General features: G+C 50.6%; 6 protein-coding genes across 6 annotated transcripts; 3 read left to right on the forward strand and 3 right to left on the reverse strand.

Annotated features, from left to right (window-relative positions):
- Window positions 1–999: 999 nt before the first annotated feature.
- Window positions 1,000–2,626, reverse strand: L3040_007542 (uncharacterized protein; the record flags this gene model as incomplete). The annotated part of the gene is made up of 6 exons (XM_007291253.2): window positions 1,000–2,011; window positions 2,059–2,134; window positions 2,187–2,236; window positions 2,287–2,365; window positions 2,465–2,490; window positions 2,580–2,626. 6 exons carry the CDS (start codon window positions 2,624–2,626, stop codon window positions 1,000–1,002), a joined length of 1,290 nt encoding a protein of 429 aa, XP_007291315.2.
- A 308-nt stretch (window positions 2,627–2,934) lies between these two features.
- Window positions 2,935–6,193, forward strand: L3040_007543 (uncharacterized protein; the record flags this gene model as incomplete). The annotated part of the gene is made up of 5 exons (XM_007291252.2): window positions 2,935–2,957; window positions 3,010–3,149; window positions 3,204–5,368; window positions 5,426–5,513; window positions 5,628–6,193. 5 exons carry the CDS (start codon window positions 2,935–2,937, stop codon window positions 6,191–6,193), a joined length of 2,982 nt encoding a protein of 993 aa, XP_007291314.1.
- Window positions 6,194–8,993: 2,800 nt separating this feature from the next.
- On the reverse strand, window positions 8,994–10,109 carry L3040_007544 (uncharacterized protein; the record flags this gene model as incomplete). Its single annotated transcript, XM_007291251.2, has 4 exons — window positions 8,994–9,076; window positions 9,146–9,182; window positions 9,230–9,597; window positions 9,884–10,109. 4 exons carry the CDS (start codon window positions 10,107–10,109, stop codon window positions 8,994–8,996), a joined length of 714 nt encoding a protein of 237 aa, XP_007291313.2.
- A 3,167-nt stretch (window positions 10,110–13,276) lies between these two features.
- L3040_007545 (uncharacterized protein) lies at window positions 13,277–16,293 on the forward strand (the record flags this gene model as incomplete). Its single annotated transcript, XM_066154902.1, has 10 exons — window positions 13,277–13,331; window positions 13,381–13,425; window positions 13,479–14,057; window positions 14,111–14,455; window positions 14,508–14,789; window positions 14,844–15,397; window positions 15,449–15,742; window positions 15,824–15,936; window positions 15,990–16,009; window positions 16,073–16,293. 10 exons carry the CDS (start codon window positions 13,277–13,279, stop codon window positions 16,291–16,293), a joined length of 2,508 nt encoding a protein of 835 aa, XP_066010788.1.
- Window positions 16,294–16,781: 488 nt separating this feature from the next.
- Window positions 16,782–18,386, reverse strand: L3040_007546 (uncharacterized protein; the record flags this gene model as incomplete). Its single annotated transcript, XM_007291248.2, has 4 exons — window positions 16,782–17,210; window positions 17,305–17,424; window positions 17,596–17,855; window positions 18,047–18,386. The coding sequence occupies 4 exons, from the start codon at window positions 18,384–18,386 to the stop codon at window positions 16,782–16,784; spliced, it is 1,149 nt and encodes a 382-aa protein (XP_007291310.2).
- A 579-nt stretch (window positions 18,387–18,965) lies between these two features.
- On the forward strand, window positions 18,966–20,196 carry L3040_007547 (uncharacterized protein; the record flags this gene model as incomplete). Its single annotated transcript, XM_066154904.1, has 5 exons — window positions 18,966–18,998; window positions 19,059–19,161; window positions 19,327–19,473; window positions 19,527–19,723; window positions 19,819–20,196. The coding sequence occupies 5 exons, from the start codon at window positions 18,966–18,968 to the stop codon at window positions 20,194–20,196; spliced, it is 858 nt and encodes a 285-aa protein (XP_066010789.1).
- Between the last annotated feature and the right edge of the window lie 623 nt (window positions 20,197–20,819).

Genomic DNA, 20,819 nt, shown 5'->3' on the forward strand with positions numbered 1-20,819 from the left:
GATGAGCATGCTACATACTATCAAATGGAGAAACTACAGGAGAAATGTGAAGCCGATACACGCCCGACAACGTCCTTCGTACCGCCTTGTCGATAACTTGTTATCCTATACGGCCTCTGTGATGACCCCGAGAGCGGCATAATATCTGACTGTCATAATAGAAAATGGAAACTTTCTGCACCACTGCCCAAGATGTGGAAGAATGGCACAGAGCAGGCTGGAATGGCGAGATAGCGGGAATGGGACGAGACGGGTAGTGGGGTGGGTATTCTTACAAACTAAAGACGGGATTTGGATAACGGACACCTCTCAGCCAGTGCCTGCATTGATGTTCAAGTCATGGAATATGGCATATCGAACCAGGATATCTAAAGAAGATTTTGGATCCCGAACGCAATCTTCTCCGATTACTACGAGGATATTTGGAGGAAGAGCAGCTCCTCACGGCAGATGCCGAAGATGACATACTGATTCAAAAATGGAACATGAAGCAGATCACCCCAGGAAGGATATGGAAGATATAAAGCACTGAAAATTGGTCTGGTAAACTTGGTCTGGTAAAATTGGTCTGATACTCAAGGTGTGATACTCAAGGTGTGATCAGATATCCAGTACAGAAAGTTTAATCAGGGAGCACACTGGCAGACTATCGGACTATCCGAAGGGGAGATGTGGATGTCGAATAGCTCTCGGCAATTTCCACTTGTTATACGTAGTATTTGATTAATGACAGCGAAAAGGGAAGCATCGGCTCTCAAGTGAAAGATGCTTCGAATCTGAATCTGACTCTTGCACAGGCATGATATGGTCGCGATTAAAATCGCGTAACGGGCTAGGTTGCTGCTTTCAGAAATGCCTTGACCTTGAAACTGAACAAAGAGGCTGTCAAATTTTTAAAAACTCAAAAGTGGATAGGCTAGCAACACTTTTGATACTTCGTCCTAGAGATCTCAGATCAAGGATGGAGTGTGACACCTCAATTACTTCCAATGGCCTTATCTACTGCAAAGATTCAATCACAATAGCAGAAGCTCCACCGCCACCGTTGCAAATACCCGCAACGCCAATTTTTGCCTTCTGCTCCCTCAAAACATTGACCAATGTTGCAACGATTCTAGCCCCTGAACATCCAAGCGGATGCCCAATAGCAACCGCACCTCCGTGGATGTTAACCTTCGACTCGTCCAAGCCTAGGATCTTCATGTTAGCCAAGGCAACAACCGAGAAAGCCTCGTTGATCTCATAGAAGTCAACACTCGAAGCTTCAACCTTGGCGTGCTTGAGAGCCTTAGGAATAGCGAGTGCCGGAGCAGTGGTAAACAAGCTAGGTGCATGAGCTGCGTCTCCCCATCCGAGAATCTTAGCCAGAGGCTCAATACCAAGCTCCTTTAGCTTCGCCTCTGAGACGAGCACCAAAGCGCATCCTCCATCATTAATAGGTGCTGCGTTAGGAGCAGTAACGGTGCCACCATTTGGCTGGAAAGCAGGACGCATGGCCTTCAGCTTATCGATATTGAGGTTCTTGACTTCGTCGTCCCTCTCAATCTTGATGTTTGGCTTTCCACGGCCACCACTGACCTCCACTGGGACGATCTCATTCTTGAACAGGCCGGCATCGGTGGCTTTTTGGGCTTTTTGGTAGGACTTGATGGCGTAGTCGTCTTGTTGCTCTCGAGTAATGCTGTGCTCTGAGGCGCACAACTCCCCTGCGAGACCCATGTGCTCTTTCTTGCCGTATGCGTCTGTCAAGCCATCCTTCAGGACACCATCAACCAGTGTCTGGTCTCCGTATTTTGCGCCATTTCGAAGGGTTGGAAGGTAATGAGGGGTGTTTGACATGGACTCGGCACCTCCAGCGACGACGATATCTGCATTGCCTGTCATGATCGTTTGGGCACCGAGAATGATTGCCTTGAGGCCAGAGGCGCATACTTTGTTGACTGTCGTGGCGATGGTGGCCTCCGAGAGACCTCCTGCGAGGGCTGCCTGACGGGCAGGGTTCTGGCCGAGACTGTGAATCTTAGAATCAGGGCACGATTTGGCGGGAACAGAACTAACTTGGCAGACAAGACGTTTCCAAAGAAGACTTCCTCGACATCTTCGGACTTGATTTTCGGCACACGTTCAACAGCGGCTACCCGCACGTCAGTTGACTCGGAAGTAATCTAAATGTCTCTAGGCCTGACCTTTGATTGCAATACCGCCCAACTGCGTGGCACTCAAACTGGAAAGGGATCTGAATAATCAGTACATCTTCATTGAAGTCTGGCATAATTGCAAACTCACCCCAAGAAGGATCCGATTGGGGTCCTAGCAGCGGAGACAATGTAAACTGCGGGATTGGAAGCCATCTTGACGAGGTGTTCTGTTGCAGTGTGAGATTGTTGGAGAGAGAGAGAGAGAGGAGTGGTAGGTAGAGTTTGAGGGGAACAAAGGAGTTACGAGGAGAAGTGTAGGTACTTACGTAGTAGCTGATAAGTGCTCAATCCACTGAAGCAACAAAGCCAAAAAAGTTTATATAAAAATAAAAACCCTCAACCACTTTCACCGCCTATGTAAGCTAGGTAAGGTAGTCATACAACGGACGTGGAGGCTTATGATATGAGCTCGATCGGGAAGAGTGCATAATTGTAAGCAGCCACTTCGTATCTGAGAGAACACAATGTAAACAAATCTTTCACAAAGACATTAATAGCTTATCTCTATCGGAGGAGGGGCAAGGCTGACAAATGTCACGCTCAATTTATTTCGGATACTTAATTTTAAGGTTTGGCGCTAGCGGTGAGAGCTCAAGGCGCGAGCTTTTTGCGATCAAGGCGACGCGCGAAGAGTTGACTGTCTTGAGGGTGAAAGTAGAGAGAAAGTACTGTAATTAGCAGCCATCTTCCACCCCGACTCACATACCTACCACCCTCTCTGCTTTATCTGCCCAACATGGAAGACGACCTTTACGACGAGTATGGATCTACCACACCCCTTCAAGTTATCATGCGACTGACGAATTTACAGGTTCGGTAACTTCATCGGCGAAGCTGAGGAATCCGAGGACGACAGCCAGCATGGCGTTGACGCTGGCGCCTACGTGTATGATGAAGAATATCCCGAGGAGGAGCCAGAGGTAACCGGCCAGGAGCTTATGGAGGTCGATGGTAAGTGCATTTCTGTCTCTGCTGTGTCAATCGCAGAACTGATGCCTGTCGCAGACGAGGGACCTTCGAATGCCGTTGTATTGCACGAGGACAAGCAATACTATCCCACTGCGCAGCAGGTGTACGGAGAGGACGTTGAAACCATGGTACAGGAGGAGGACGCGCAACCTCTGACCCAGCCGATCATTGCGCCAGTTGAGCAAAAGAAATTTACCATACAGGAAGCGGATCTCCCCCCGGTGTTTTTCGAGCGGAACTTCATGACGGATCTTATGAATTACCCGGAACAGATTCGAAATGTTGCATTTGCTGGGCATCTTCACCACGGAAAGACGGCTCTTATGGACATGTTAGTTCTCGAGACTCACGACATTACCGATCGATTAGAGAAGAAGACGGGCAAGAAGAGAGACGAGCAGTTGAGATACACGGATGTACATGTGTTAGAGCGGGAAAGAGGGATTTCGATCAAATCGGCACCTATGAGTTTGGTGCTGCAGAATACCATGGGAAAATCGCACCTCCTCAACATACTCGACACTCCAGGCCATGTCAATTTCGTCGACGAAGTCGCATGCTCCCTGCGACTTGTTGATGGTGTGGTTCTCGTTGTCGATGTGGTTGAAGGTGTACAGGTTAACACGGAGCAGATCATCAAGCATGCAGTTCTAGAAGGATTGCCTCTGACGCTCGTAGTAAACAAGATGGATCGGTTAATTTTGGAGCTGAAACTTCCGCCTACAGACGCTTATTTTAAGCTGAAGCATGTCATTGAAGAAGTCAATACTGTGATTGAGGCCACCATTCCTGGCCAAGGAGAGAAGAGGAGGTTGAGTCCAGAGAAGGGCAATGTACTGTTCGCATGCAGTAGCATGGGATGGTGTTTCACTCTGCAATCGTTTGCGAAGATGTATGCCGACAATTTTCCACCTAAAACTAAGGGTGCCGCCGGAATCAACGTTCCGGAATTTGCCAGACGACTCTGGGGGGACATTTTCTACAATCCAAGGAAACGATCGTTTACCCGGAAAGCGGTGGAGGAAGGAGCCAAACGCTCTTTTGTGAACTTCATTCTCGAGCCCATCTATAAGTTATTCTCCCACACCATCAGCGAAAGCCCCGAGGATCTCAGAGACACCCTGGCGACCCTTGGAATTATTCTCAAGCCTTCCCAATATAAGACGGACGCCAACGTACTTTTAAAGCTTGTTTGCGAGAGGTTCTTTGGAGGATCGAATGGCTTCGTCGATATGGTTGTTGAACATATCCCTTCGCCAGTCGAGTCTGCCGAAGACAAGGTTCAGCGATATTACACTGGCCCTACTGATACCAAGGTTGCGACTGCAATGAAAGAGTGTAGACAAGATGGTCCTCTGGTTATCCAAATCTCGAAGTTGTTCAATACAAGTGATGCCAAATCATTCCATTCGTTCGGACGAGTGATGAGTGGCACCGCCACGCCTGGCGCGCAGGTCAGAGTCCTGGGTGAAGGCTACTCTATCGATGACGAGGAAGATATGACCATGGCAACAATATCAGACGTATGGATCGCTGAGACGCGGTATAGCATCCCGACAGATGGTGTGCCAGCAGGAAATTGGGTTCTATTAGGAGGAGTTGACAACTCCATCGTCAAATCAGCGACACTAGTACCCCCTGTTTTGCCGGACGAAGAGGATGCGTATATCTTCAAGCCCATTACACATTTCACAGAATCGGTGTTCAAGGTGGCCGTGGAACCAATCAACCCTTCGGAATTGCCGAAGATGTTGGACGGCCTCAGAAAGATCAACAAGAGCTATCCTCTGATCACGACGAAAGTTGAGGAATCTGGAGAGCATGTCATTCTTGGGACTGGGGAGCTGTACATGGATTGCGTACTACACGACCTTCGACGTCTGTACGCCGATATGGAGATCAAAGTATCCGATCCAGTTACACGGTTCTGTGAAACGGTTGTCGAGCAGTCGGCCATCAAATGCTATGCACAAACGCCCAATAAGCGGAACAAGATTACTATGATTGCCGAGCCGTTGGACCAGGGCATTGCTGAAGACATTGAGAGTGGCAAAGTCAGCATCAAGAGCCCCAACAAGGTTATTGGCAAGTTCTTTGAAGACAACTACGGATGGGATTTGCTAGCATCGAGGAATATTTGGGCTTTCGGGCCCGATGATTTGGGACCCAACATCTTGCAGAATGACACACTGCCTTCCGAAGTGAGTTCTCGGATGCCCGCCTCGAAGTCCAGTCCCTTCTGCTAACCGCCTCTCTAGGTCGACAGAAGACTGTTACAAAGTGTCAGAGACACGATTCGTCAGGGTTTCAGCTGGGCAACTCGAGAGGGTCCCCTGTGTGAAGAACGTAAGCCTCCACATTCCGTATCTGTATCGCCTGCTCCGTCACGGGTCAGAGGAGGTGCTCACATTCAGTGGTCAATCTTGAAGACGATCCGAATGGTATCTAACATCCTTGCAGCAATCCGCAACGGCAGATTTAAGGTCATGGAGGTCACACTGGCTTCCGAAGCGATCTTCCGGGGCGGCGGCCAGATCATTCCCACTTCCCGACGAGCCTGCTACTCTTCCTTCCTTATGGCCTCCCCACGACTTATGGAGCCAGTCTACTCTTGCTCCATGACCGGACCAGCCGATTCCGTCACATCTCTCTACACAGTGCTCGCCCGCCGCCGAGGGCACGTCCTCTCGGATGGCCCAATTGCTGGTACACCACTGTACCGCGTGTCTGGACTGATTCCAGTCATCGACTCCTTTGGCTTCGAGACCGATCTCCGTATCCATACCCAGGGACAGGCCACGCTCAGTCTGGTCTTTGACCGGTGGAGTATCGTTCCTGGTGACCCGCTCGACAAAGACGTCATTTTGCGACCGCTCGAACCGGCAGGTGCTCAGGCCACCGCTCGCGACTTTGTTCTGAAGACGCGGAGGAGGAAAGGTTTAAGCGAAGACGTTAGCGTGGCCAAGTTTCTCGAGCCCGAGCTCTTCTCCAGTCTCAAGGAAAGTGGCATCCTGGGAAGCGATTAGACGACAAAAGTGCACAAAAGATAAGCACATCCTAGGGTCTTGTTTACTTTACGGTTTTTTTTTTTTTTTTTTTTTTTTTTTCCTTCTTCCGGTTTATTGATCTGGCAGGCATCGGCACCTGGTCAAGTTCTTGTATGGTCTTGATAATATCAAATGGGGAGATATCATTGGCGTTTCGCGCCATGGGGGCTTGCTGCTCGCTCTCTTCTTGTACGTAGTACGTAGTACGTAGTAGTACGTAGTAGCTGTAGGAAAAGATAGACTCAACATTCCAATGTTGCATGCACAGAAAAGTCATTGTCAAACTAATTTTGTCCCCCCCCCCCCCCCCCCTTTTTTTTTTCCCAAGCCCACCCCCCCTTCTCTCGCCGCCGCCGCCGCCACTCTCCTGCGTCTGCGCATGCGGGACGAAAAAAAAAAAAAAAAAAAGCCTTCCCACTTCCCTTTCCCACATGCCTGATTTGCAATGCAAACCAGGGGGTCCCCGGCCCTTTTTCCCCTCCCTCCCTCCCTCCCTCCCTCCCTCCCTCCCTCGCTCTCTCTCTTCTGCAGCCCCCGGAAGCACCGAACTTAACCGGTCCAGTGCTTATTAGTAGTACTACTATCTTGTAAGTACAAGTACAGGTAGGTACTACGTCGCAGGCGTAAGTATTACCCCTCGAGGGTAGGGAAAACAGGGGGTTTAAAGTGGAAACTAAACTTTTGAGGCACCCTCGAGGGGTAATACTTAGGCCTGTACCGTGGTAGGTACCTGTATTTGTAAGTATTTGTAAGTAGGTACCTAGGTAGGTACCTAGGTAGGTACCTAGGTAGGTATTCTGTATCCTTTCCTTTCCTGTATCTTGTAGTAGTACTTCCCCTCCGCCGTATTGGTCCCTTTTTTACTGAATCTGTGTATGCGCCGCAGTGGAGCATACATGACTTTTTTTTTTTTTTTTTCCCTTCTTCTTTCTTTTCTGCTTCTTTTTCTACTTCTGCTTCTTTTTCTGCTTCTGCTTCTGCTTCTGCTTCTGCTTCTGTTTATTCTTTCTTTCTTTTTGTTCTTCTTTTATCTTTTGTTCTTGCGGCAGGTAGGTAGGTAGGTAGGTAGGCTGGTAAGCAGATGCTGTCTTGCCTGCCTGTGCTCTGACTACTATCTCCGTACAGTAAGTAGTAGTAGTACGGACGGAGTTAGCGTAGGTAACCCTCTCCCCCCCCCCCACCTTTACAGTAACCACTACTCACTACTCATTACTAATGATACTATGTGTCCGTACGGAGTACATTACTATATACTAGAATATTATTATTGATTATGGTTGTGGTTGTGGTTGTGGCTGTGGCTGTACGGACGGAGGAACCACGGCTCTCTTCCCCTCCCACATCTCCCACACGGTACACCACATACCGGTACCACATCACTCTTCCCCTCTGGTCGCCTCCCCTGGTCCCCTTTCAATAAGCAGTACAAGTACTAGTAGTACAAGTACTACGTAGTACGTTACTGTACATTACAAAGGGTCCTGAGAGCACAGAGGAAGCAAGCGTTCCTTCGTCCCAGCCAATATTCCGTGCCATCCATGTCCATGCATCCGTGTGCATGCATGCACAGGGCGTGTTTTCTTGTTCAAAGTAAAGTAAGTACTACTACTACTATACTACTGCTACTTAGCGTAAGTAGAGTTCGGAAAGTAGAGTGATGGACAGTACAGTGATGGACAGTACAGTGATGGACAGTACAGTGATGGACAGTACAGTGGAGTATCTGGAAAGAAGGTTCGGAAATGCGCACATCAAGCAAACTAGATATTCTTTCGCCCATCTCACGACGCAACAACACAAGAGAGGCCGTACTACCATAGGTGACGGTCGACTGCAAGAAGAGACAGAGGAGCATGAAGCAAGCAAGAGCAAAAATAGTCCATGATTTCCAGTAAGTAGGGATTCGCGCGGTTTACGGAGTACGAACTTGAGCCCCCATTTAATAAACTTCAATAGGGAGAAGCAGATCAGGGGGCATGAAAATATTGATCACTGCCTCTGTACTACTAAGTACGTAGCTATCCCGGAAATCCCTCGAAGTAGAAGTACATACTTCTATTTTGTACAAGTAGCGTAGTACTTACTGCTGCTACTGTATGCAGTATGACGAGCGTCTTGCAAAGACTCAAGAGAGAGCCTTTATGCTTATGCTTATCTCTCATGCCCTCCCCTCTTCTCTTCCCCGGGGACCCGTCTTTCCTCGTGTCTCCTTTCCGCTTTCATTTCGCTTCACTCAATTCGTCAATATGTACGTAGTACTTGTAGTACCGTGTGCCGTAAGCGGCCATTTCATTAAAAAGGGAGAGTATAGTCGAGGACCCTTGTCTTTTCATCAGTGTGGTGGTAGGACCCGGCCACGCAACTTCCCGCTAGGGCCTGACGTTAGGTTCAAGTAGGCACTTGTAAAGAATTCTGGGGGCGACAGTGGAGACGAAATCCTTCTTTTTCACTATCGATTGTGTTTTGCTGAACGACGAAGGAGTAGTAATCATTTGACCGGCTGCCATGTGCTTTGGGACACCGCAGATAGTCTACGGCGATGTACCGAGTACAACTCTCACGTATGGAGAACCATGGCGGGGGAGTGGCGGGGGAGTGGCGGCGGTGATTCGAGGTTCATGGATGATGACATGTGGCATCAGGGGGGGGATTGTTCGGGGAAAACCACGAGCGGGATTCTAAGGGGATTTTAGGGGTCGGGATTGTGCTTGTGGCGATCGTCGATAAATGTGGCTCGAGATGATTGCAGGGAGTACTCCGTAGACAGAAGGTGGAAGTACTACGTAAAAGTACCAGGTGGACGGACGTTCTCCGTACAACAAGATGCCGCAGTCCAAGGGTCCAAGACAAAAGGCTCTTGGACTTTTTGCAAGAGATCAGGGGCGGTCATACAAATAATATTGACTGCTTCAGGGATGGTAGTTCACGTACCAGCTGTGGGGGAGCAGACGCGCGCATATGTTTTCGTCTACAAACCCGGGCAAAAGTCGATTAACGACCTCGTCATGTTTCTACGCATGGCTTCATCATTTTCTTCAGCATGCCCATCAGGTTCTCGTTTTCCAACGCGGCCGCAACTCGCTCCTTATCCGCCAATTGCTTATTGAGTTCTTCGGCTGAGCTGTGAGTACCTTCCTTGATTTTGACCTCGACCCGGTAACTAGGAGGCAAAGCTTGTTCAAGCCGAACACGGACACCAAGGCCTATAACCGTTGCAAGTGAGCAATGCGATACCGTAGGTGTGAGCTCGACGAGGACGCGTGACAGCGCTGCAGGTTTGGCAAGATCTGGAGGTGAAGTGAGGTGGACGTCTTGGAGCTTTACCACGCCTAAGGACTCCAGTGAAAGGGGATGTTCAGGGTCTGCTATCGATGCAATGAGATCTGTGAAACGTCATCTGTCAGATCGCCCGAGAAGAGGCTGGGCTCCCCAGCTTTGTCAATACTACAACGTAGAAGACACCTTCAGGCCACTGGGGAAGTCATGTTCAAAAGCTCCCCCAGGAAAGAAACATATCTGAGCTAGGAGCCCTTGCGAGTCGTTCGGGCCTCGTATTTCATTAATCTCTGGTGATTTGAACACAGCACGGCCATGATCTTGAGACATGGAAAGAAAGGAAAGATCAGACACAGCCGGCAAACGAGATGATGTGAGAGAAACAGAACTGACCATAGATCTCTTGTTCGTCGATGGGTCCTACGCTCGAGTCGTCCGTGTCGGTGTCCGAGAATTCTGAGATGTAGAACGGGTCCAAGGCGTAACTCGGCTTCGCCATCAGCAGCTCTCGAATGCCACTCTTCTTTGATGTCTCCGCTCTAGTCCTTCGTCTTTGTCTGTGTGAAGGCAGTTCGGATTCGCTCAGGATCGTGGGGTTAGCGTTATCCAGGGCCGCCATTGTGGAGGAGGCGCAACGGTGTGAGGGGAGAAGTTTGTTTTGGCGCCTTTCGGTTCTTCCGGTACGCGGCAGATGGGTTGTTTGTGTTTTGCAGATATTGCTTCTCGATTATTTTAACGAGTAGTGTATGAAGGTTCACCTCTCCTGGGGTTGATGATGATGATGATGTTGTTGCTGTTGCTGTTGCTGTTGTTGTATTGCTGCGGTCGTCCTCGTGGCATGCGTGGTGGGGGTGTTGTTGGAACTTATTATCGCCGACATCGGGCTTAACTCTAAATCAGCCATCGATCGGTCACGTGGTCATAAGTCACATGCGGACGCTTCAAACTCGTGGGGGCATCTACCGGTACCGTGCCAACTCTCTCTGCGACTGCGGGCTGTAGATCTGGTCGAGCACCTCCACGTTTTGGAGCCACGACGGGGGTTCCCGCCCGCCTGCCTATCCGCGCATAAGATTCAATATCCGAGCGATTCATGTCAGAGTCCGTCCGTCCGTATGATGTGATCCTTATCCCTGCGTATGAGTTGAGTAGGACTGTCCGTAAGAGGTACTACTTACTACAACTAGTAGGATTTTCATGGATCATATCCAGCGGTGAATCCGCTGGGATGAGTGCGGGGTAGCAGAATGTACTGTACTACTACTAGTACGTAGTACACCTGTACTAGTACTCTGTACAGTACTACTACTACTACTACTACTACGTACTTGTACTTCGGATATTGGAACGAGGTACCGGTATGTAGTAGATCAAAGTGTACTACTACTACGTACTACTAATATTGTGGAATAAATATCATTACTTCATTCGGAAGCTCACTCTGGTACAGAGGTACAGAGTAGGTACTCTTCCACGCCGAACCAATGCCGCCAACGCCAACCCAACGCCAACCCAACGCCAATGCCCATGCCAATGCACGACTGTGCTTCTTCTTATACTACTACTACCTAGTACTATACTTACTGACAGGTACTTAAATCAAACTTCTGGGCTAAGCTCTCTTAGGCACTATCTGATAAGGTCTAGCGCTAGGTAGCGGTACTGATTTGTACTAGCGTGCTTTACTAGTACCTATCTAAGCTCTGACAGCGGCTGCACGACTGACTCTGTTTCTCTTGCGCACCGCGACAACGGCTACTACTTATTACTACGTACTACTATATTACTCCTAGGTACTTCTACAACTACCGATAGAACAACAACAACAACGACGACGACGACGACGACGACGACAACAACGACAACGACAAGGCCACCCGCAGTAAGGCCATCAACAATCCAATCGCGTCTCAGCCTCAATCTCCATGAGACGTATAGAGATTAATCCCGACAATCAACTGCCCAACATTGGTCGGCTATCTCAAACACCACCTACCCCTCGAATACAGTACTGTAGCAGCCTCGGATCTCCCGTCGCCCCCCCCCCCCCCCCCCCCCTCCCCCCCTTCCCCTTCCTTCAATACTCTAGGTACTTACGTAGTACTATCTGCTGTCACGTTTCGTCCCATGTTCAGGCACCTTTTCATCCTTGCAGACCACCATCCGAGGACAGGATAGGATAGAACCGGATGGGATAGAACAGGATAGGGTAGAACAGGATAGGGTAGAATTGGATAGGATAGAATTGGATAGGGGTACAGGAATCTCGTCAGCCACGTCAGTCAGATCTACAGCCGCCTCCTTGGTTGGCAGGTTGGCACCATTCCAAGTCCACACAGCAGAGAGTTCGCCGCCTCCATCCTCCTCCGAAAATTTATTCTTGATCAACCTCTGCAGGGAACGGGCCTGGCAGGTGAAGAAGAGCTGTGGAATCCTGTCATCTCGAGTACTCCGTATAGTGCAGTGAAGTGCCGTGCCGTGCAGTACAGTGCAGTGCTGTGGTCCGTATACTCGTAAGTACAGTCAGTATCTGGTCTCGCTCTCTCTCTCTCTTCTCTCTCCGTACTACGCGTACACTCACTCGACTCGACTCTGTACGGCAGCGGTAGAGTCCAGTCCTGGCCCTGGGTCGGAATTAGGCAGGGGGGGGGATAATGGGACCCTGGCCAAACGAACGTTTCTACTCCATATTTTCTTCATTATTATCCGACCCCGACCCTACACCCTCCCTACACCCTCCCTACACCCTACGGAATACACCTCGATCAGCAAAGAGGGGCAGCACTTGAAAGAGAACGATACCCTCGTTAGTCAACCCACTAGAGTTTCCACTCGTATTTTGACTCGGTCGTCCTCAACCCTCCAAAATCCCGTTCCCAAGTCCCCTCTTCCTTACATTGTCGTCAGTTCACTCACTCACTCACTCACTCACTCACTCACTCACTCAGTCAGTCAGTCTACCAGACGGCGCCATTCTGCGGCGCAACGGATCAGACCTGCAGACCTTGGGATCTCGACTGGCCATAACAACCACTGCACCGCGCAGCACAGGCTCCCTCCCTGTCCTCGTGGAACCGCGTTCCTGGCTTATCTACCTGAGCCCGACCTACCTACCTACCTACCTACCTACCTACCTCGTACCTACCTGACCAATCTTACCAACCCTTCCGATCCTACCGACCGAAGTACACTACACTACTCTACTCTACATACTCTACTCTGCGCTCCTAGTGCATGACTACCCAAGTACACCTGCGCCGCAATCAGTCTGTTGTTTTGCGCGGATAATACATCAGCTCGCGGCCTGCGTCTCCCAAGACCAAACTTCACGGGTACCTGTGCGCACTTGGTACCACCACCCACCCACCATTCTGTATTCCTTAAAAGGTAAGCCCGCCTTGGTCGCATCATGCATATTCTTCGTATATCCAGGCTTTTCAACCTTGAAATACTCCGATGACTCGTTGCCCTGCTAAGATATGCCATAGCACATATAGCCAGTTCAAGCGAGCTCTGGAAATATTCCCTGTCATACTCGGAAGATAAACATATTTACCACCCATATCCTACCCGCTATCATATGTACTCCCTATAGTACATTCGTTCGATCTCCAATCCCTTATTCCCTGCGACGGGTCGTCATCAAAAAAACAAGGTGCTGCTCATTGCGCTTCGGTCGAGTCAGAATCGTAGTTCGTGAACATCTCGGAGAATACCACGCAGCCAATTCGACAGACAATGGTTGGGGATCAAGGAACAAGGAGACTACTCCCACAGAACTCACAGATGCAGAGCTTCTCATTCGCGCCCAACAATTTCGGGCAGCGAGAAAACCAGAAGAGTGCGTCCCCAATGGTCTTCATAGAATGCTTTGTCTAATACATATCTAGATTATGTATTCGTCGACGAGCACAATCGCCATAAAAGGCTGAAGGGTAAGATCAAAACATGTATGCAGTGCTCTAGCTAGGCTGACCGTCGTCGGTAGTGATGAGAGCTTGTGAGGGATGCCGAAGACGAAAGATAAAATGTGACGCGGCGACTACAAATACTTGGCCATGTTCGGCATGCATCCGACTGAAGCTTCACTGTGTTCCTCCGACCGTCAATTATGACCAAGACTTTCCCCGTCAAGGTTTTGAAGGGGAACGAGTGGAATATGAAAGCGGTGGCAGCGTTGATGATGACTATCATCATCAAGTGGCCATGCAGCAGCAGATGGGTGGACCGCACAAGAACATGCCTCCGATCTTCACGCAACAGATGTCGTATCCAGATCCTGCTGGTGTTTACCATCCTGTTTCTTATGGAAATCCTTCTCCTAGCCACGGCCAACCCGCTATGCACTACAGCAATATGCAGACTCCGATGCAGACTCCGATGCAGACTCCTGTCAGTGTTGTTGACCAGCACCAAACTTACCCTACGCAGCCCGTCTACCCCTCAATGCCCTTGCAACAACAATCTGGGCACCCAGATTCTCCCGAAACATACGAACAAGATCAGTACGGACAGCAAGATTTAGCCGATCTTTTGGGCAATTTGAGAGTGAATGAAGCGGGGTCAGGTAGGTCGCATTCGGTGCTTCAAAAATACTCGGAAGTAGCTCATGTTATGCAGCACCGTACCTGAGCAAGAAGAGCAAGACCTTGTTGGAAGAGCCAGCATTCGAAGATGTCGATGATTACAAGCACGCGCTGCCACCCACGTTATCTGGTCCGGATCTCAAGGTCCGGATACCGATGGAGCTGATGCCAGATGACCAGACTGTCATGGGATACTTTGACATGTACTTCAGCAATGTTCACCCCTACGTACCCGTACTCAACAAAGCTCTTTTCTACCAGCAATGGCATACGAATCGAGACTCGATATCGCCCCTCATCTTGGAAGCCATTTTTGCAATCTCTGGGAAGCTTGCAGACGAGCCATCACAAGGACATCAATGGCTAGCTCTTGCATCAAGTAGGCTGGGAAGACTGTCCTCGTGTTCTGTTCCCAGCTAACAGTGACACAGAACACGCCGATGCTTTCATGGATGTGCCGCGGTTGAGCACGCTCCAGGGGATGCTCATCGTGCTCAAGGCTCGAGAGTCGGCTCCAAAGCGCGGGTACTACTTCCGTTCGTGGATGACAGTCGTCCAGTGTGTTGAGATGGCCAAGGACCTGGGTCTGGATGAGCACTTTGAGGAGCACAAAGCCGGCCGACCATGCGGGTCTAATCTTGCCGACTGTATCACCAAAACCCGCATATGGCAGACAGTTTTCGCTTGCGAATTGATGATTGGGTCTCCGCAAGGTTCGCTCGCTCCTCCCACCGCGCACGTCTTGATGCTAACCGATTTATCTCCAGGCCGACAGGATTTATCTGTTGACATGGAATCTCTGGATCTAAGCGTGCCGAAAAACGTTGTCGGGAACGACGAGGCCGAGTTTCATATTACTCGAAATTTTGCGTATTTCACCAAGATCGTTCGGAACGTCCGGAGAATGAACAACGTCTACTCACGAATAAAGAAGAAGAAGGAGTGGGGTATCGATCCGCATTTCGTTCAACTAAACCCCTCGTTCGAATCTTGGATGAATGATCTGCCCGCCGACCTGCAGGTTACTTTTCCTCCGGACGGGACCCCTCCTTGGATACCTTCTCACTTTATAGGAAATCTTCACTCCTATTACTACCTCAGCATCATCATGCTCCACCGACCCCAGCTCACGTTCATGGAGCCCACCGGCATGGACGGAGGCTGGAAGCACCATATGATGATCTGTTATTCCTCCGCAAAGCTGCTGTGCAGGTTACAAGAAGCCATTCTGCAGTCATTTGGAATGACAGGACTCTTGTCCATGCAAAGAGGTATAAACTTCACCATCTACTGCATCTTGACATGCACCGTCCTCCACCTGGTAAGTTAGGACTTACATGCTCATCGCTCACATGGCTAACGACGAAATCAGGTTGCTATCACTTCGCCGGATCCTGATCTGAATGCGGACGCGCGTGAATACTTTACGCGGCACATGAGAATACTGGAGAAATGTACCAGCTCTTGGCCAATGCCAGACATGCAGCAACAAATCGACTCGCTGCGCGAAGCCTTCTCTGCTGATACTAGTAAACCATTCGTGCTCAAGCCTAGTTTCCCTTACGGAAGCCCGGGAGCCATCAACATGACTCCTCCGCGATCGACAGCAGCTTATCGCGCGCATGGTTCGGCACAGGGCTTGGAGCAACAGCATGGATCGCAACAAGTCAGTTATACAGCCCACCCTATCTCACCACCTATTTCTGCCGGAGGTGTGGACACAAAGAGTGACTCTCCTGCTGTACAGTCGATGGTCATGATGGCCGCTGGTCCACGGGGCTCCCAACCTCAGGCACCGATATCGACAGGTGTTCCCATGGCTGCTGACCCTTCAACATGGAATCCCTCGCGAATCTTTGAGTGAGTCCTACCAACTCCTACCTTTCCTACACCAGCACTGATAACTTTCATAGTCAATGGAACACCACATTTGGTACGACCCCTGCTCAGAGCACATCCGCTTCTCAAATTACTCCCCTAAAACTTCCGATTTCAGGTGCTCAAGAGATCCCGTCGCTGCCTGAGATGCAACCGCTGCCGAATCTGACACCTGGAACCCATCCCCTTCCTCCACAGCAGTACAGTGGCGCACCAATACCATCGTTCGTCAGTCCGAGCTTGTGGCAAGAATCGGTCGCCAGCGTGTACGAAGGCGGGTTGAAGAGGCAGCACCAATGGGATTACGATGAGAACAGCATGGTCAAGAGAGCGCGATAGATGACATCGGCGAGAAGAGAGTATCGAAGCGAAAATGGATGACCAATGATGGAGGCGGGCGTAAGTGGGCGGGGAACCAGGACTGGAACAGCGACTTTCGTCATGATCATGCAACGACTACGGGAATATTGGGGCGGGGCGAAGAGCGGGGTACACCTCTTGATGCATCGGAGTCTTGGAGTCACTCATGAATCTGCGACCAAATGGGTGGGTGTACATGTAAAGGGCATTTTCGATGACGGAGTTGGAGTGTTGGCTTGGAATTGAAGGTGATCTTCAAGGGCAGCAGCTACCGTGTCTGTTTATATTCTTGTGAATATTCTTGGCGGACGATGTCACGTAGGGGCAGGATAATTTGGTTTATTCTCTAGGGCGGTTCTGGCAACAACCCTGTCTATTGATAAGACAATGCAGTATCATTCTGCTGTTCAAGTACTTTCCTGAGATCCCGTTACCTGCAGGCGATGCATAAATTTCTGGGCTATTAACTACTCACAGGTCTCCTTCAACAGCGCGTGGTCTTTCCAGCCCATGCCCTCAATCTGAATCTTGATACTCTCCAGGATCCTTTCCTTCACCGTCGTATCAGCACCATAGCTACCATCCCTCACATCCGTCCCCACGAAAGCACCATGCGTGCTGTGGAACTTGTGCCCCTTCAACACCTTCCACATACCCGCGATGACATCCGGGGCGAGCGGGATCATGTTCGGAATACTCCACATGAAAACATACGTGTTCATGCCCGCCGGTCGTCCCACGCCGCCATCCGCGCCCCTACTCCAGTCCCCCCTCCCGCTCGGAGTCGTGACCAGCGTGTCTGCAATCAGCAGCCTGTTGTGCGCCAGGGCCACCAACGAGCCGGGGAAGTGGCCCCCGGGCTTCAGGATCACCACGCCGGTTTTCTCGCCGCGCACCTGGGGAAGATGGATGGGCCGGGTCAGTTCATCATCTGGTCGGCGTCCTGTCTGGCATGGGCCGGACAGGCTCGGTGGTGGAATAGTGACTTACTTCGATCTCCTCTTCCGTGCTTTGGATGAACGTGCGGACTTTGCCCAGTCGGTCGAACCGGTTGAGCCAGGACTTGTCTTCCCAGGCGAGGTAGACTGGGCATTCGAATATGTCTGCCCACTGGGGGAGGGGGGGGGTTAGTAGCGTCAGTTAGCATGACGTGGTATTTTTTATTTTTTATTTACGTGTCGGGGAATGAAATCTTGGAGGAAAGAAACTTGGGCTCGTGAGATGCTTGGGGAAGAAAAGTGAAGTAAGTGAGTGGTGAGCTTGGGAGTGCTTGATGCTTACCTCGAGGTGGGTCGTGTAGTAGTGCGGGTGGGATATGACGATTGCTGCCAGGCCGCCGAGCTCGTTGATGAAGTCGATCGTCGGGCTATCGAGGAAGGCGATGCAGTCCCAGAGGATGTTGCCCTGAGGTGTCCTGACTAGGATTGCACGCTGGCCGATGGCGAGGTGGGGTTCGGTCCAGATCTGCCAGAAGTTCTCGTCGGGGTCGTCGTCGAACGTCGTCCATCGGTTCTTGTACGGACCGGCCCTGAGCGCAGCCACTGTGTAAGAAAAGAAAGTTAAAACAGTAAAAATCAGCAATCTGTTTTCTCATCGCACTCCGTTTTGGGATAACTGCTTGCTGCTTGCTCGGGAGGTTTTCGGGTCTCTCGGAGCATGTCCTCGGGCTGTAACATGCCGGGATTGAGGAAGAAGCCAGCCCCCTTGAAGTGAGGATTCGCATCGCACATACTGGTTGTGAAGGCTTGGCCGGTCGGTGGAACAAACTGCCGCGGGTCATCACAGATACGGCACCGGGCGAGCAGAGAGCGCGATTCCTCGTCGAACTGGGTGCCGCACGCGGTACATATGAGGAGGTTGTCCGTCTCGGAAGCGAGCTCGTCGGACGGGTCGTGCACGTTGTACTCGTGCTTGCCCACCTCGAAGAGCTCCTCGACGTGCGGCGTGTCGGCGCTGGTGATTATTCTGGCGGGGGTACTGGCTGGTTCTCCTGCTGGCACTGGCTGTGGGCTCGATGCTGCGGCGGGAGTATCGGCTGCTCCTGTTGGCACGGGAGTTGGGGCTGAAGACATGGTTGCTGCTTTGTTGCCCGGCCTGGGGGGGGGGGGGGGTACTTGCGAGGCGATGTCAACAACACGGCATCAAATAAGCGATGTGCGGAGAAAGGGGGTGGCTGGCTCGCTTTAAAGAGAAAAGACGATTCCTTGGTCTTGGTCATGTGATGGGGATTAGTGATGCCGTTGGGAGAATTATGGATTATCACGTGGGGATTTCTTTTCCTTCAAAATATATTACATATTCGAGATGTTTGATCACGTTTCCCCTTCCCATGTTCTCGTGACGACCTACTTGAAATTGGAATGATCAACAATAAAAGCATCATCTCGGAATTCCAGTTTACTTTACCAATCCAAATCATCTTGAAATACCTATATACCGAGTCTGAAAACATAGATATATAGCGACGCTCCGATACCGGACTCGAGTATTGATCGACTCAACTGCTGATGCTTCTGACTTCACTCCCCATGTTGAAGTTCCCCTCAAAGCATCAATAATCATTTACAATTGCCCTTCTCGTATACGCGCTCTACGAATTTCTCACTCTACCAACTTCCCCAAATCCAGCAGGTCCTTCCTACGTCTTGAACATGGCAAAACAAGAAGAACACTGGAGCTCAGAGGTCAGAAACCGTTTCGCATCGGAGAGGTGAGAGTGAAAGTGAGACTGAAAGTGAGAACAGGCGTATCAAACGTCCGCTGGTTTCGTCCCGAAGCTTGCTACGAAGGTTATTGGGTGGCTTGATGTCAAGGAGGATGATTTGATTCTAGATGTCGGGTGCGGAGGCAAGATGAACCTGATTTTCCTCCTTTGAGCCCTTTGCATTTTCTGCATCGGATCCCTCATGTCACAGCGTGTTGCAGACACATTGCTCGATCGTCTTGCATTCGTCCCCTGCCTTCCGTCTCTCAACGCTTGTGCGAGATTACTCGCTGAAAGCAGAAGTCCAGACGGCATCATCAACATTCAAATCGCTCAAACCCTCGCCAAAGGCTCGGGGAAGATCCACGGCATAGATGCCTCACACGCCATGATCGAGTCTGCACGGAAATCCGCCGCGGCGGATCCGGCTGCTACCAAAGCGGCTACGTTTGATGGTACCTTTTCCTCGCCGAGCCACCCTTATGAATCTCGATATTAACGCATGTAGTCATCGACGCAACCAAGATCCTGTCCAGCCTAGACCTGCAAAGGGAAAGCTACGACAAGGTCTTTTCAAACGCAGCCATGCACTGGATCCTGCGCCACGAGGCGACCAGGAAAGACTTCTTCCTCGGCATCCGCGGAGCCCTCAAGCCCGGTGGGATGTTCGTGTTTGAGATGGGTGGGATGGGAAACGTCGCTGAAGTATCTGGATCCTCTTCTCTCCCATCGTCTATCTCCATCTACATCTATCTACTCCTCCTTTCCTTCCCCGAATGCGTTTCCTGACTAGTTCATAGATGCGAACGGCCCTCCTCTCGGTCATCAGCGGCAGAATTGGCATCTCCGCCGCCCGCGCCGCGGACCCGTGGTTCTTCCCCGACGAGACGTGGATGACGAAGATGCTTGAAGAGACCGTCGGTGGCTTCAAAGTCGAGCGCATCGAGCGTGAGTACAGACCCACGGCTGCTGATGTGGGTGGCATAGAGGGCTGGGTCAGATTGATGGGGAAGCAATTCTTCGACGCCGTGAGTGATGAGGGAGAGAGGGCGAGCTGTGTGAAAGAGGTCGTGGAGGTTCTCGAGACGGTATGCAGGAGTCCAGGGGGTGGGGACTGGATCGGGTATGTGAGGCTGAGGGCCGTCGTTACGAAAATCAAGCAAATCCGACAAGAGTGAGGACAGTGCACAGGAAGAAAGCTCTTCGAAATACCTCGCTTCAGAAGTAAACACGCAACATACAAGATTAAGCGAGGGCAATACTTACTCCCAATGCCAAACAAGCGAATACATACATTCATTCATTCACTCACGGCACCAGCCTTTTTAGAACAGGGAGAAAATCCGAAAAGGGGAATGGATGGAGCAGAGGGCTAGAGAAACCGTTAGCCAAAGTCCAGTCTAGTCTTCAGAAGTGATTACTCAGATGTATATATATATATACCTACGGTTCGAACCCTCCCTAACTTTTCCCAGCTTTGCTGGATCTATTCTGTCGGTGGAATAGGCCCATGCCAGGGGGCCACGCGATCTATCCCCAGCGTCACACTACCACGCTGCGAGTAAGGTATAGATAGATAAGAGAGGGCCATTATCGAATTTCTACTTACACCCCGTCGGTGATTTTGAAGATGACCTTCGTAGCTGATGATAGGAGGACGAAGAGAGGATTTGACTGCACTGACTGTGTATGTGAAGAGGCTGGGTGCGGGTTAACTTCGTTGTCGTAGGAGTAGTGAGGATATAGACAGGGGACGTGGATTCAATGCGGGATCAGCATGGAGACGGCAGCTTGGGATGAA

Source organism: Drepanopeziza brunnea (genome assembly GCF_022702325.1).
Source record: "Drepanopeziza brunnea f. sp. 'multigermtubi' strain 214-2 chromosome Unknown ctg13, whole genome shotgun sequence".
NCBI classification, from domain to species: Eukaryota; Fungi; Ascomycota; class Leotiomycetes; order Helotiales; family Drepanopezizaceae; genus Drepanopeziza; species Drepanopeziza brunnea.